This window comes from Haplochromis burtoni, unplaced genomic scaffold (assembly GCF_018398535.1).
Source record: "Haplochromis burtoni strain Fernald_Lab_line unplaced genomic scaffold, NCSU_Asbu1 Contig_9, whole genome shotgun sequence".
NCBI lineage: Eukaryota > Metazoa > Chordata > Actinopteri > Cichliformes > Cichlidae > Haplochromis > Haplochromis burtoni.
In genome coordinates this window covers 2199733-2214165 of record NW_024582370.1, presented here as the reverse complement: position 1 = coordinate 2214165, position 14433 = coordinate 2199733, and the positions used below count along the sequence as shown (strand labels likewise).

The following is a 14433-nucleotide window of genomic DNA, read 5'->3' as shown; positions in this document are numbered from 1 at the left end:
ATGCCTGGGATTTGAACTCTGAAAAAAAAAAAATCAACCACTTTTACTTTCTATTGTTTCTGTCTGCCCATGATTGCTGATTATTTCTCTTTCCAGCCAGATTTGCCTCGTTTTGCGTGTGTTTTCACTCCGTCAGCTCCTGACTTTTCTCTCAGTTTGTCAGTTATTACACAGTAAGCCATATCATGTTCTGGTGTGTTAACCCCTGTTTTCCAGTGATAGAAGACAGAGCTTTACTTATGTATAGGTCAACAACATTTTTTCTAATCACTTTAGTTTTTTGTTGTTTTTTTGTATTTATAGACATTTCCTCACTTTACTTCTGAATTTGCTTTTACTTCAGTTCACTCTGATCTGTTCTTCCACATAAGTAATATTGTAGCCATTCTCTTCTTATTTTTTATAATGTTTTCTCTAATTTTATGCCACAAGCCCACGAACCCCTGTTAAATCTACACTGTAATGCGATGCTAATTCAGAAGCACTCTCATCCCTGCATGTTACTGCTTTTCCTCCACTCTGCCCTTTCTGGATGACCCTGATTGCTCCTTCTCTGTGGTGAACTGAGAAGGGTGACGCTTTCCAAACTCCTGTGGTTAGCTACACTGCCAGGTGTTGAAGTTTTTCATATTTCTTTCAGGCCTTAAGCAAATGAAGCAACTCATACGGTATACTGTATAAAATAAGGTATGTGGGCAGATAAACAGTCTGTCTCTGTGGTTGGTCGCACAGATGCAGGGATGTTTTGTGGAGCTGGAGAAAGAGGCTGCTTTGGTGGTGGTAATAGGATTAAGCAAAGGACACCCAGGGACAGGCTTATATGTTGGCTCGGTCCATAGTCAAAACACTCTCGAATACAGCAAACACAACACACATAATGGCTGTAATGTTGACACATTCACAAGGGCAGCTTAATTGAAAATATAGACTTTATTGTTCTATCGTACAGTACAAAACCAACTGGAACCTAAGTCTTTTGATTAAAATCTAAAAAAAAAAAAGTATTCTCTTACTCTCTAGAACAGTATAAAAATCCTCAGAAATAAATATTTTATATATTTACACTAGTAAAAAAAAGGGAAATATTCAGTGCATGACCAAACATGAGTGTTTTTTTACAGAAAATAAGCAAAGAAGTGATAACAGTCTTTTTCTATCAAGAGTATTTTTTTAACCCGCTACGTTACACCTACATAGAAAGAGCCAAACGATGAAAACATCCTCTGACCTGACTCTACTGATAGCATATTCTCCAGCCACTGACAGGCACATAAATCATTTAGAAAACATACAAGTGACATCTTTATAAATATAATCAGATATTTTAATATTTACAGATTTTGGTCCTCTTAGCTGATACACAGTTTGTTTCTTTTTCAGTCTGTATTCTTTAAAATATTTTCATTCAACCTACCTTGAAAAAACCCCCCAACAACGCACCATTTGCCTACTTTAACCTGCAATATTTTAATCCTTCCTGCATGCATTTGTGGGAAATTTGTATATTGGTCACATTTCTATTCATTGTTTTATTAGTGTTTTATGATATTTTCCGTATTGATCCCTCAGATTTGCTTAAATCACGTCGTGATATTCAGTGTATTGATAATACATTCAAATTACATTGCCTCAGTAAGATTCACTCACTTGGTTTCTGTGCTCCCTGCTCCTAGTCATGTACAATAAGGACCATCCTGTTGCAAGCTGGAGTGGTACATGTGGCTGAGGTGAATTCAGATCTGGAGAAATCTAAACAAAATGGGCAAATGCGGCAGGGAAACTAGAAGTGGTTGGGTTGCATACAATTCCTAAGTACACAAGCATGGAACAGATATCCCATCCAGGGAGATAAACTTCAGCCAGTTTCATGGGAGGGACGCCAAACTTCAGCAAGAGAAAACAAAACACAGATTTCTTTTTTTTCTTTTTTTTTAAATAAGCTTCCTCTTGTTAGAGGTCCTCGCCAGTTTATGAGAGCATATGTTTGTGGCTCTGTGGCCACAGAAACATCTGTGAAACATTGTGTCCAGTTTCTGCCCTTTGTTGGGGAGAAACAAGGCCCTAGTGGTACCTGGTTACAACGATCAATTCTCCACCACATCCTTTTGTCCATTTACTCCTATTTATCTAGCATGTAAACACTTGGGGGACAATTCCCATTCTACAAGTATCGTTGTAGTGTTAATTTACTTAAGGTTAAGTATTAAAGAGTAAGACATACACTCCTTCTATACCCTGTTCACATACTTGTGCTTTCCCTTTCTCCTAAGTTTAAAAACACTGATTGAATTTTTGTGCCAGAATTTCCCTGTATTAGTTTACCCGCCTTGAACCTTTTCCAGCTTCAGCCTAACATCTTAAAGCACATGTGTGCCTAGGTGCCCGTGTTTGATCATAGACACTGATGTAACGTCCTTGTACTGGTGCAGTTCAGACAACTGACATGACAGCACCAGTGGAATGTGCAGTGGCAGCGTTCAGTCACGCTCTCAGTCCGGGACTTAAACCCACGTCCGCAGCATAGCAGCTCACAGCCATCCAGGCCCGGAGAAGAGCTGTTGCACGTTCTCCCCGATGTTCCCAGAGTGCCAGTTTTGCCATTGTAGGAGCAGAAGTTGGGTGATTTCTCATAATAGACAAGATCCATAGACGAAGGGGGTTTGTGAGCTGGGTTTTCAGGCTCTAGATGGCGTGGATCGGCTCGGTGAGAGGCACGGTTGCTGCCCTTGTTGGCATAAACAACTCTGGATGCGCCATCAAACCGGTCCTTAAGAAAGTCTCCCACTGTGCGGAAGCTGGGCAGGCGCATCCAACAGGTGCGCACTGTGCAGGAGCCAGACATGCCATGGCACTTGCATTCCTGACGCATCTCTGATGACACAGTCTGAGAAAGGAAGACCAAAGATTACTCATGATATCTCACTCATTAATACATTCATTTCAAGTAGAACTCGGACAAACAGTCTTAGTAGACGAGTAAAGCAAGTCTTACCATCCTGCCGGCTTCGTTATTGTGCAGGTTCGTGAGGTAGCGCAGATCTCTGCCCCTCTCACTGGAGTCCACAAACTCACGGCTGAACATCCGGCCAAAATCCACATTGTCACTGCAGCCCCCCCAGTGCCAGTCTGGTCCTCCAGGACCTCGGCGGCGATAATCGCATGTGCACGTCTCAATGGCCCCCTCTGAGCAGGAACGAGCCACAGCGTGGGTCACTCCTGCGCTGGTAATGGCAAATACAAATGCGGTCTCTCGGCAACCTGAAGAAACAACACAAAAACTTCCCATCAGAACCATATCCAGCGTTTTGGACTTTATATTTGCCTTTTTTTTTTTCTTTTTTGCCCAAAACTGGAAATCATTTACAGACAAAGCCTTTCAAATGCGTACAAGCGATTCTGTTACATCCTGTCCAAAATTGTCCAAATATTTCCTGGTGAGAAAGACAAGAGGGGCTCACCACGATTGACAATTTTGCCAAAAACTGCTGGACTGTGGGTGGTCGGGCAGTTCCAGCGGCGGTTGCGGAACTGCCACTTGCACTCCTTTATGGCAGTGTGCAGTCCAGCGGCGATGGCATGCAAGATGCCAGGATTCTGCCGAATCAGCCGGCGCTGGCGACGGCTCAGAAGGGCCAGGCTTGGGTCCAGGACCAACTGCACGTTCTTGGAATTGGTGAGGAGGTTGGACGAGGAAGCCACATTGACAATACCCCTGGCACAACATAAGGACAAGGGAATTCAGAGTCAAGGAGCTGGCAGTTCATGCATGAAGCTCTATAGGTGACCCTCTAAACTCATTAACTGATGGCTCTTGGCATCCAATGAGTGTTGCTCCTTTGAAATTACAGTTTTCATTATGTGCTAAAGTAATAAACAGAGTCTCACATTCAGTTCCAAGATCATGAGAAGACACTTTGTCTCTGACTAACAGTGTATATTTCACTCTTGGCAGATAACATGAAGCTATTTTTATGTCTTCATAAAAACTTGGACTGGCTGCGATTACTTGTCAGTTTCACAATTAGAATATGTAAGCACATTTGTCTGCTAAATACTCAGGATCCATTATGTTATAATAATAATAATAATAATAATAATAATAATAAAGGATTACAATAACTGACAGATTTCTTATCTGTGTAGTATCAAATTAATGTTATTAGCTTGGCAGTTAAGATTCCCTACATATATGTTAAATCACATTAAAGATAAGCATACAAGGTTCCTCCAAATGTGATTTAAGGTGCAACTTCAGCTAAAAATATGTCCATTCTGTCAAAATGTCATTAAGACATAGGCCTTTAAACACCCCTCTGTGCCAAATATTTAAAAAGTTATAAAAATGCTGTCATCCACAGCATATAGAAACAAATAACTGTAATTATTTATTACTATAGCATAGAGAGAGAGAGATGTTGCTTTTTCTTTCTTTCTTTTTTTAAGTGTTGTGTCCATATTTGTGCCCAAACGTGGCACCTGTGCGTCTTCAGCTTTATCCAAATCTTGGATCACTGAACAGGGTTTAAATGCACCCATTTTGCTGGTTTTAGAACACTTTTGGCGTTTCAGCACACAGGCTGTGTAATTTTCCACTTTATTTGGTATTTTCTGTGGTTTATGTGTCATCATTTTTCATTCATGTGTCGTGTATTGGCGGCGTTTTGCTGTTCAGCATTATCATCCGGAAAAGCGGGCGAGCCTGGGCCTGTTAGAGGTTTGACCCAGACAGTGGTGCGGTGAGAGGCCTGGGAACTTAAATAATAATCTCATCTTCTGAATATTTTCTTAATTCCCAAAGTCACCGGTGTGTGTGTGTGTGTGTGTGTGTGTGTGTGTGTGTGTGTGTGTGTGTGTGTGTGTGTGTGTGTGTGTGTACTTTCTAGGCGTCTTTTGGATGCCAGCTGAGATTTCAAATGCTTGAAAGCGCACTGCCACTGTCCGAAAACCTTGTCCATCTAATAAAACCGCAAAAACCGTTTGTTGAATCGTTCCCTCAACAAACCCCTAACCCACAGTTTTTTGTTAAAAACAAGAAAATGTGCGAAGCTATAGATCCGGTTTTATTTTGGTTTTAAAAATCTAAATTCTGTACCGTTGCCTCAAAGTTTATGATCGCTTAACTATATCCAGTATTAGATCAACGTGTCCCCGGAAAACAAGAAACAAAAAACAAATAAAAAGAACCCCTCTAAATCCGTATTCAATTTATTCCACTGAAAAATCTTGTCTCGTGTTCAAACCGCAGTGTCCAAAAAAGGAGCCAGAGAGAAAGCGAGAGAGAGGGAATTAAATCAACCGCAAATAAAAATGCTGTAATTATTATGTAATTATTTTATTGTTAAACTGTGTGCTGTGGTTAATTTCACTGGAGGCACAATAAATTAAATGCTGGAAAAAAACACCCTAAATGTTTTTGGGGCTGTTTCGCTCACGTAGAGCAACCTGGAAGCATTAAGCATCAATCCTATATGGTTGCCCTTTTTTTCTTTTTCTTTTTTTCAAACAGAAGCTGCGAGCGGCTCCAAAACTAACACATTATTTCGATCAAGCTGCACGAAATGTGGCAACTCAATAAAACGCCCTGTTTTCCAGAGGGCTCCTATAAGCTGGCACTTAACTTTGCGGATGAGGTTTTCCAGTGGCATAACGCGATTAGTGCATCATCAGTATCTTTTCAACTCACCACCACCGGCCGCTGTTGTTGACTGCCCCTGTGCCCGAGAGCGAAGACACCAAGAGGATGCAAGCGGCTTTCACCCCTAACAGCAGCGCCAGACTCCTCATCGTGGCTTCAGTTCAAAAATGAGGAGGAGAATGTCATTATTTGGTGATATATATATATATATATATATATATATATAAACAACGCTCTTCAAAAAAAAATACAACACCTTTTGTTTCTTGTTCCAAACATGCAAACATACTGTGTCACTTTCATCTTAATGATCAACTTGAGTTTTGAGTTCTGAGTTTTGAAAATGAGCAGGTTGGATATACTCACCACGCCACAATCCGAGGAGAGGACTTGAAAGGTGATAGAAGGAAGTCCTAATTAACTTAAATGGCTCTTGAGTGGAGACAGGTTGCTGTGCTGTGAGGTGTCCGGGCAGGATGCTACTGCTGCTGCTGCTGCTGCAGTCCTCTTCACTCTGTCTCTCTCAGTGATGCTTTGCACGGCGCATTGAACGCGTGGGACAGTTCCGAAGACTTGATCCCCTCGGTGACTGATAGGCAACACATTCTTCTCTTATTGAGCGCTACGAGGGGAATAAAAAAGGGATTTGCTGCTCTCATCTCCCTGTTTTTTTTTTTTCGGAGCCTTTTCAATAGGATTGGAGGGAGGGATAGTTAATGCTCTTCATAGGGCGCACAATGAATAAGGAAACAACTGAGCAGAAAAAAGAAAGGAAGGGAGAGAGAGGGAGAGAAAAGCAGGGCAGTCCACGGTGTTACGCATATTGTGGAATCTCACGGTCATCACAGAATCGATTCCCTGTAAACGTGTACGGCTGAAAGTATTTTCTTCCCCTTTCAGTGACCGCGCAGCTAGCCTCCGCATCCAGTCTTGCTGAGAGAAGTTCCCCCGGAGCCCTGGAGCAGTGATGAGTTGGTACAGATGCTGTGGGTGCGCCCGCTTTGGTGCTTCGCCGCTGCTCAAAGCTGGTGTCACGGTACAGTATAGTTACAGCGCAATATGAGCCATCTGAAACTGCCCTTTTTACCCGGTGGTTGGATTAGCCTACTCCCTAACCGCATCTCCTCCTCTCTCCAAATGCGCTCTCAAAATGTGCAGTGACTAATGCCATTTCTGCACATGTTCTTTTTTTCACACTTAAACTCCTACAGATCGAGTTTATTCATTATTACATGTAAATAATATATATGTATTTTTAAAAGTGAATGTTATCCCTTAAGGTTACTTTCCTCTCAATAAAACGTGTTATCAGCCGTCTTTATCATATAAGAGCGAACGCGCACACGCACAGCGAAACGTGAATGCCTGCAGAAGCAATAATAAGCTCGTAATTGTCCTATAACTCACACTGCCTGCTGGGCTACTTAAATATTTTTCAAACGCGGAAGACATGAAATATGGCCTCCAATCAGAAGTTTGATGTATGATGAACCAGGAAAAGAGGGGGACGACTAAGGATAAAAACCAGTCCAAACATCTGGCTTGCAGACCTCCCTCGACGCAATGTAACCCAGTGTAATCACAGCTTGAGCCACTTTGCGGCATCTCCATCAAACCCCAGACTAGGAGCAAGCTTAAATGTCCCCAAACTTCTCCATATTGGTTCATTTTGTGACATTTATCTGCTAATTTGCATATTCCACATTAGTCATTGCAGAGGTTGTAGGTTGAGTAATCTCTCCCCCTTCCTCCGCACCTCTCTGTCTCTCCCTCAGATGACAGTAAAAGGAAGTAGGCTTTAAAAAAAGAGAGAAAAAAGGCTTTAATGACAGCCACCCTACGTTTTTACCCGAGCCTTATATGAATTTGCTCAAACGGGTTTCCTGGAGCAGTCATGCGACACCGAGCAGATTAGAGCTTCAATCCGGATAAAGGGGGCCTTTTATATACAAATCAACTTCAAATCACTTTTTAAGCCACTTAGATATACACACCAAGGCAGAATGCTAATGCACTTTTCATTGCTGCAGCTTAGGGAATGGAAGGAGATTAGATGAATTGGTGTCACTAAGCGAACCGTGTTCGAGGGGGGTTTTAACTTAATTTTATGAAAGTAGCACACAAGCACCTTTCGCTCCCAGCAGCAATGTTATGTTTAATTTTGGATAACCTGGATCGATATACGGATTGATTCGCGTCCACACTGAAGGCCCGGGCAACTTGCTACATAAGCTTACTCAACAGTGACCATAGAAAAGAATTTTAATAGATATGTTGTCTCCAATAAGATGTTTTAGTCTGTCAGTTCTTTTGAATCCCTAAAAATAATTTGTCATTAGAGTTTTGTCAGAGGTCGTAATTGCACAACATTGTAAATAACTGTCTGTTACTCTAGCCATTTTTTTTTCTTTCGTTGCTTTGAAATAAAGACTTTAGATTGACAATGTGAAGTTGTTTCAAGCACAACAATGAGGCGCAGCCGCTCTGATGGAGGTGGGAGGAAGGGGGAGCACAAGACTTAAAAACAGTATTGTTGGAGGGTCTGTTAGCGGAGCCGCCTGCCTGCTGCTGCCTCCCTGTCGTACAGTGGAACCAGCAGCTCTCCCCTCCCCCTTCATTATTTAAAATAACTCACCGCTTTATGAACAAAATCTTCCTTGAGTTTCCATATTTCATCTCATCGAGGATTTCTGTGTTCTCCCCCAAAATGTAGGACCAAATTACCTTATTCCTCCCATCACACCAAAAGAGAGTAGGAACAAGTACATGCATATATAAATATGTATTTTTTTTATCCTTATAAATATGATCATTGGATCCAGTATTTCTAAATACCTGCTTAATTCGAAATCGCTGTCCCGCAATGCTTGTAAAGTGCTTGTGCGTAAAATGTTGGAGACGTCATTTTACGCTTGGGTGAATGATCCCGTTATCGAATAATTAAAGTATCAACTGGTGATCCAATTCTCATCCTGGCCAATATTTTGCAAACAGCCGCCTGTAGAGGCATCTACTCCCCTCCCCTCTTTCTTTCTCCCCCCTCCTCCCCCCTCCTCCTCCACTTTATTCTCTCCTCCGACCTCCTCTGTTCTCCGTCTTCACTCCTCGGTCGTTTGGCGGTGCATCGATAATACTGCAGACATCGTCCTTTCGATTTTCTTATTCGACGCGGACCATCACTACCAGTGTTTTAATGTCACGTCGCGAAAGACGCACAACAAAATGGAGCTATCAAACAAACTCCGTTGGGACCAATTCCTGATTTTGGCAGCAGCACTTATGTCACCTGCAATCACGTAAGTGCACTTGAGAGCGCCAGGAGAGTTGCAGACTGTGGCTGCACGAGATTCGGCAGAGTTGCGGGAAGTTCTTTGCATAGGTTACTATTCAAATGAATAATTTAGCTATTTTTTTTTAAACAAAAACAAAAACATTAAAAACGAATTATTAGTCATTGTATTTCGAAGTCTGGTTTCGTGTAAAGTTAAATAAAAAAAGTGCAATCAGTGTTAATTGAGTGGTTTAGCTTTAAACGAGTCAAAATAATTCCAAAGTGATTTCACTTTCAGTCTCGTTATTTCTTTATAAGATGCATTTGGCCATTAAATCTGTTTTTGATATTTCTCAGCTGGATAATCTGTTTAGAATTATATTTTCCCTCCTTTAACCAACTGACACTGGAGCAGAAACAGTGCAGCAAATACTTTTGGACGCATTTTATTGGTAGGTGTATTTCCCATAAAGAATGAATTATATCATATCTCTCTTAATTATTTATTGGGTTTGTATTTTTCTTAAGTGTACTGAACCCCCTCCCATTGCCTCATATTCCTCTGGGCTTGACTAATGAACTGTTGACCATCTCCGATGACCCCCCCCACACACACACACAAACACACCATCTCACTCCCCCACTCTTTCTCCCACTCTCCCTGCAGGGTGCTGTGTAATGATATCCTCAGCCTGAAGGTGGCAGGAGATCCAGTGCTAACCCCTAACTCTGTGTGCCTCAGGCTGGCAGGCCTCAGTAAACGTCAGATGCGGATGTGTGTGAGGAACCCTGATGTGACAGCATCTGCTCTGCAGGGGATCCAAGTGGCCATCCATGAATGCCAGCACCAACTCCGGGACCAGCGCTGGAACTGCTCCTCGCTGGAGGGCTTTGGCAAGCTGCCGCACCACAACTCCATCCTCAACAGGGGTGAGAGTCTGAGGCAGGCTAATGATAGTCAGTATGTGATCCTGGGGTTTATGGTAGAAAAGTGCAGGTATGAGAATATAGATTGTGCTGTACACAGGTAAATGACATTTTTAGAGCTGCAGTCTTTATGGTTTCAACCTCTCTGAGTGTGTTCCTCTTGCTCCTAGGTTTTCGGGAGAGTGCCTTCTCTCTGGCCTTGCTGGCGGCGGGCGTGGCTCACTCTGTGGCCTCGGCTTGCAGCATGGGCAAGTTGCGGGGGTGTGGCTGCGAGGCCAAGCGTCGCCAGGACGATGACAAGATCCGGCTGAAACTCACACAGCTGCAGCTGCAGACGCTTCAGAAGGGTGGGGCAGGCATCGACTTAACACGGTCATTACCCTCAGAGCTGAATGGTCATCGTGGCAGCCTGCCCACTAACCTGCGCTCAGCCCACCCCTCAGCCCTTCTCAAGCCCTTACCGGATGAGCTAAGCTCTATGCAAGACACCTGGGAGTGGGGGGGGTGCAGTCATGACATCCGTTTCGGGGATCGCTTTTCCAGGGACTGGCTCGACTCCCGGGGGTCTCCAAGAGATATCCACGCCCGCATGAGGATACATAACAACCGTGTGGGACGACAGGTGAATATTGTGCTTTTCAGCTGTTGTCCCTCCGACCTTCAGCACTCATTATCATTTTGGTTGTTGTTGGAGTTTGCTTACAGTGTTATTCTTTACACAGATAGTGACTGACAACATGACAAGGAAATGCAAATGTCACGGCACATCAGGGAGCTGTCAGTTTAAGACCTGCTGGCATGTATCTCCAGAGTTCCGTCTTGTGGGCTCCATACTCAAAGAAAAGTTCCTGACAGCCATTTTTGTCAACTCTCAGAACAAGAATAATGGGGTTTTCAACCCTCGGACAGAAAACGGTGCCAGCGGAACCCAAGGGGGTCTCGGCGGAGGGCGTCGTCGAATCATGTCCAGAGAGCTGGTGTACTTTGAGAAGTCTCCTGACTTTTGTGAGCACGACGTGTCCATAGACTCTCCGGGAACACACGGACGCATCTGCAACAAAACTAGCTACAGCACAGACAGCTGCAGCTCGCTGTGCTGCGGCCGTGGACACAACATCCTGAAACAGACACGCAGCGAGCGCTGCAATTGCAGATTTCACTGGTGTTGTTACGTGCTGTGCGAGGAGTGTCGTCACACAGAGTGGGTCAACGTGTGCAAGTAGACGTCAGTCTGTTCCCCCCTCAGTTCGAGCGGCTTTTACTCATCCAGGACTCAAGATGGCGAGCCTGTCCCTTCGCCCACTCATGTTGTTCGAGCTTTTGTTTTTGCTCCTTGTGCAACTCTCCCAGAGATCCTGTTTACCCCCCACCCACCCTCTTTTTTTAAGTCCATCATCTGGGATCTATTTTCTTTTTGTAGACGCTGTTATTCTCAAAATGCCAAGTCAGAGATTGAAGAGGTGACTCATGTCATTTGTCTTCCCATGGCCTGTTTAGACGCTGGCCTTTCAGCCATGAAAATGGCCCATACTTCATCGTTTGAGACCCACAAAGAAAAAGAAAGAAAATGCAACAGCAGAGGAGCTTCAGCGTCTACAAGCTGACTCATCTTATTGTACAGTAACAGTTTATTTGAATGTGTATGTCTATAATTGTAAATGTATTATTATTAATATTAATATTGTACTAGAGCCTGTCTTTTTTCAGTGAATGACAGATTGATGGTGGCCATGTGGTCAGCATGGTGAAGCAGTGTGCAGACCTAACAGTCTCATTTTCTTTCTCCATTTGCACCAAAATAATACTCGTGTGTGACTCTGAAAAGTACTAATTTGGGAACTTGTCTCACAATCTCTCTTTACTGATCAAAGAAGACAAATTTTTTTTGGAAGGGCGAATGAATTTGACACAGCGCTTTCTCACATGCAGGACTTTCAGATGCTCGTCCAAGCTTGTACACTTGAAAAACTCAAGATGGGAAACTGGAAGCAACAAATCTCTAGATTGTACGACTAATGATTCAGATTTATATATTTATATAATGGTAACAATAGTAATCACTTCATGAGAATGGTTGCTAGTGGTCATGTTTTTTATGACTCTGTATCATTATTGTGGCAGCAAAAATGCTGTCTCTTGGGTATGACTGTACTGTGATTTGTGTCACTTTCCTATGAAATTGTGACTGGGCTCTTGATATTTCGTGCTTGCTTTTGTCCATTTCATCAGTCTGAGCACTCCTTAGATTCTTCCCACATGTACTACATGTCAAAGTGAGAGATGGACCTACTTTAGTCCTGAAATGACGCTGAAGAGTGTGCGTCTGTTGCTGTGTAAATGGGGGGTAGGCTCTGTGCACTACAGATTTGGGAGGTGAGAGCCTTTTTTATGGCCACTTCATGCTGAGAGAAGGACTTTTTATGGCTGCAGGATATTGTTTCCTTAAAGTATGACTTTTATTACTGGAGAGAAGCATCAAGAGAGCAGAGAATGGGGGTGATTATACCAGTCTTTGCTGTGCGAGCATCTAAGGGGATCATCTGTCCAGAGTTCATAGCCAAGGAAGGGACTTGTTGAACCACGTGCTTTGGGGACGCTGTATCCCTGTTACCTGGGAGACAGACTACACAAATATAAACACATGCACATAAATGCTTGCATGGGTTGGTTTACGTACCAAGACATGTAGGAACGCTGGCACCCGACGCTCAATCAAAAACATGCATGTTGTTGCGCACAAATGAACTGTAGATTTAGCAAAATGCTCCTGTCGCCACTTGACTCGATTTATGATAGCAGCATTCCTCGATATCTTAGATAATCCAAACCGTCTCCATGCTTGGCCTGCTGGGAAAAGCTTTTTTTTGCCACATAGGATTTAATGCCAATTAAGTCCTGTTTGCATGGACTTTGGTAAATATCCCTGAACTCCGAAGGAATGACAGCGCCAGTGGCTGAATTGAGCACTTGATCTTTTTTGGTATTTAGAGAGGGAGCAAAAAAAAAAAGAAGACAGCGAAGAGGTATGGAATGATAAGGGCTTGGATTTCTGGTTTGGATTTCTTCATTCCTTTATCATTTCACCCTGGAGCTGCTGCGAAAGGGAATTTCCTGTCACTGTTTCTAACCATGTGTGAGACAGAGGTTGGTGGACAGCCTGGGATTGCTTTCTCTCTCTTGCTCTGTTTCTCTTACTTCGCCCCTTTCCCCATTCTCCCCTTCATCATTGCAGACAGAGACACATACATAGCAACACATTGACTGCCCCCACCCCCCCTGCAGTAATGACATCCAGACTGGGCTGAAATTAAAGAGAGGCAGGCAGAGAGAGAGGAAGTAAGGAGAGATAAAAGTTACCCACTTTGACTGACAGCATGATTATATGTATAAATAAGGCGATTTAGCGTGTTTAGTTGGATATGAAGATAGCGAGATAGATTTTGCTGCACATACGGCAGAGATGCACAAGCAAAGGACAAATCGAGTGTGGCGAACGGGGTGAATAAAGTGTACTCTGTATAAATATATGCCTCGAAACATCTGCTTCTCAACTCCCCTTTCATTTTTGATGTGGGACAGGCAGAGGAGAGCGGGAGAGAAAACACAAGGAGCCAGCTACCCAGAACATCAAAGCCCCTGCCCTCAACGTGCAGGCCCTCATTAGTTCAGCTAGCAGAACCAACGAGACTTGTGATTGTGTTTGCTGGGGTGCACGCTGGCAGACACTTCAGAGGAAAGGCTCCCTTAAGTCATAACTCCCCACCCTACCTCTCCTGCCACCACCCGGGCCCGCTTTAACCCCCCTGTAACCCTCTCCAAACTCCCCGCGCACACAAACTCCTGCATGCTCACCCCACCATCCACTCCACCCCGTAATCTGGTCTGCAGCTGCAAACATCTGCTCCCCTCTTTATTCCTCGCTGCCTCCACCGCTGAATTGATAAACACATCTATTACTGGACCACTGACTGGCACACAGCACGGAGGAGGAATGAGGCAAATGTTGGACTCACCTATGGCTGCAGGGCCGGTTTGAAGGAGTGCCGTTTGTTCACATTGGCTTCTTCTTTAGGCGACTTCTTTTTTTTTTTTTTAATGTCCTTTAATTTCAAAGTGCAGTGCAGTTTGCAAGTGTACAATGCAAAAGTGCATGACAGAAAACAAGAAAGAGAGAAGGCATTGACCCCAGGTTTGGTTTTATTTAACTTCATTCAGAACCTTTTTTTATTTTAAAGAGATGGCTACCGAAAAGAAGAAAAACATCTTATAACTATGAGGGAAGTGAGTCTGCAGTGGTTTGGACTCACATGCATGAAGCAATCTCATTAGATAGCATAGGCGCCAAAAAGCCATAGAAATATTTGACATTTTTAATAAATAAAATAATGCTCAAAGGTAAACCAACTGCAACATCGATTCAGTCTATGCTTTTGTCCCCTCCTGTCACCTCATTATCTGTGAAACACTGCCAGGAAGTATCACTTGGCATCCTGTTACAGTCAGCCATTTACTTATTCATTAAGATGATTCCTGTTTTAATTATTCAAGCGTGCTTGCCTGCAGGCTCTCGTTTAAAACTGGTTTGGGCCCTCTGAAACGT

At 43.4% G+C, this 14433-nt stretch overlaps 2 protein-coding genes across 3 annotated transcripts; one reads left to right on the top strand and one right to left on the bottom strand.

The window, feature by feature from the left end:
• Positions 1–948: 948 nt before the first annotated feature.
• wnt1 (wingless-type MMTV integration site family, member 1) lies at positions 949–6853 on the bottom strand. The gene is made up of 5 exons (XM_005914747.3): positions 6002–6853; positions 5684–5789; positions 3459–3712; positions 2993–3258; positions 949–2884 (listed from the first exon to the last, which is right to left on the bottom strand). Exons 2-5 carry the CDS (start codon positions 5782–5784, stop codon positions 2393–2395), a joined length of 1113 nt encoding a protein of 370 aa, XP_005914809.1. The 5' UTR covers positions 5785–5789; positions 6002–6853; the 3' UTR covers positions 949–2392.
• A 1829-nt stretch (positions 6854–8682) lies between these two features.
• wnt10b (wingless-type MMTV integration site family, member 10b) lies at positions 8683–13841 on the top strand. Of its 2 annotated transcripts, none has more exons than XM_042227652.1 (4): positions 8683–8931; positions 9649–9836; positions 10004–10455; positions 10556–13841. In XM_042227652.1, the coding sequence occupies exons 1-4, from the start codon at positions 8858–8860 to the stop codon at positions 11054–11056; spliced, it is 1215 nt and encodes a 404-aa protein (XP_042083586.1). In that variant the 5' UTR covers positions 8683–8857; the 3' UTR covers positions 11057–13841. The 2 variants fall into 2 exon arrangements, with proteins under 2 accessions (XP_042083586.1, XP_005914811.1); XM_005914749.3 differs by having other exon boundaries at positions 8684–8931; positions 9574–9836.
• Positions 13842–14433: the final 592 nt, after the last annotated feature.

Coding starts and splice junctions, on each gene's coding strand:
- wnt10b (XM_005914749.3), top strand. CDS start 8,858: ATGGAGCTATCAAACAAACTCCGTTGGGACCAATTCCTGATTTTGGCA. Junction 8,932..9,573: donor CTTATGTCACCTGCAATCAC/GTAAGTGCACTT, acceptor CTCTCCCTGCAG/GGTGCTGTGTAATGATATCC. Junction 10,456..10,555: donor ACAACCGTGTGGGACGACAG/GTGAATATTGTG, acceptor TTCTTTACACAG/ATAGTGACTGACAACATGAC.
- wnt1 (XM_005914747.3), bottom strand. CDS start 5,784: ATGAGGAGTCTGGCGCTGCTGTTAGGGGTGAAAGCCGCTTGCATCCTC. Junction 3,713..5,683: donor AACAACAGCGGCCGGTGGTG/GTGAGTTGAAAA, acceptor ATGTTGTGCCAG/GGGTATTGTCAATGTGGCTT. Junction 3,259..3,458: donor TGGCAAAATTGTCAATCGTG/GTGAGCCCCTCT, acceptor TTGTTTCTTCAG/GTTGCCGAGAGACCGCATTT.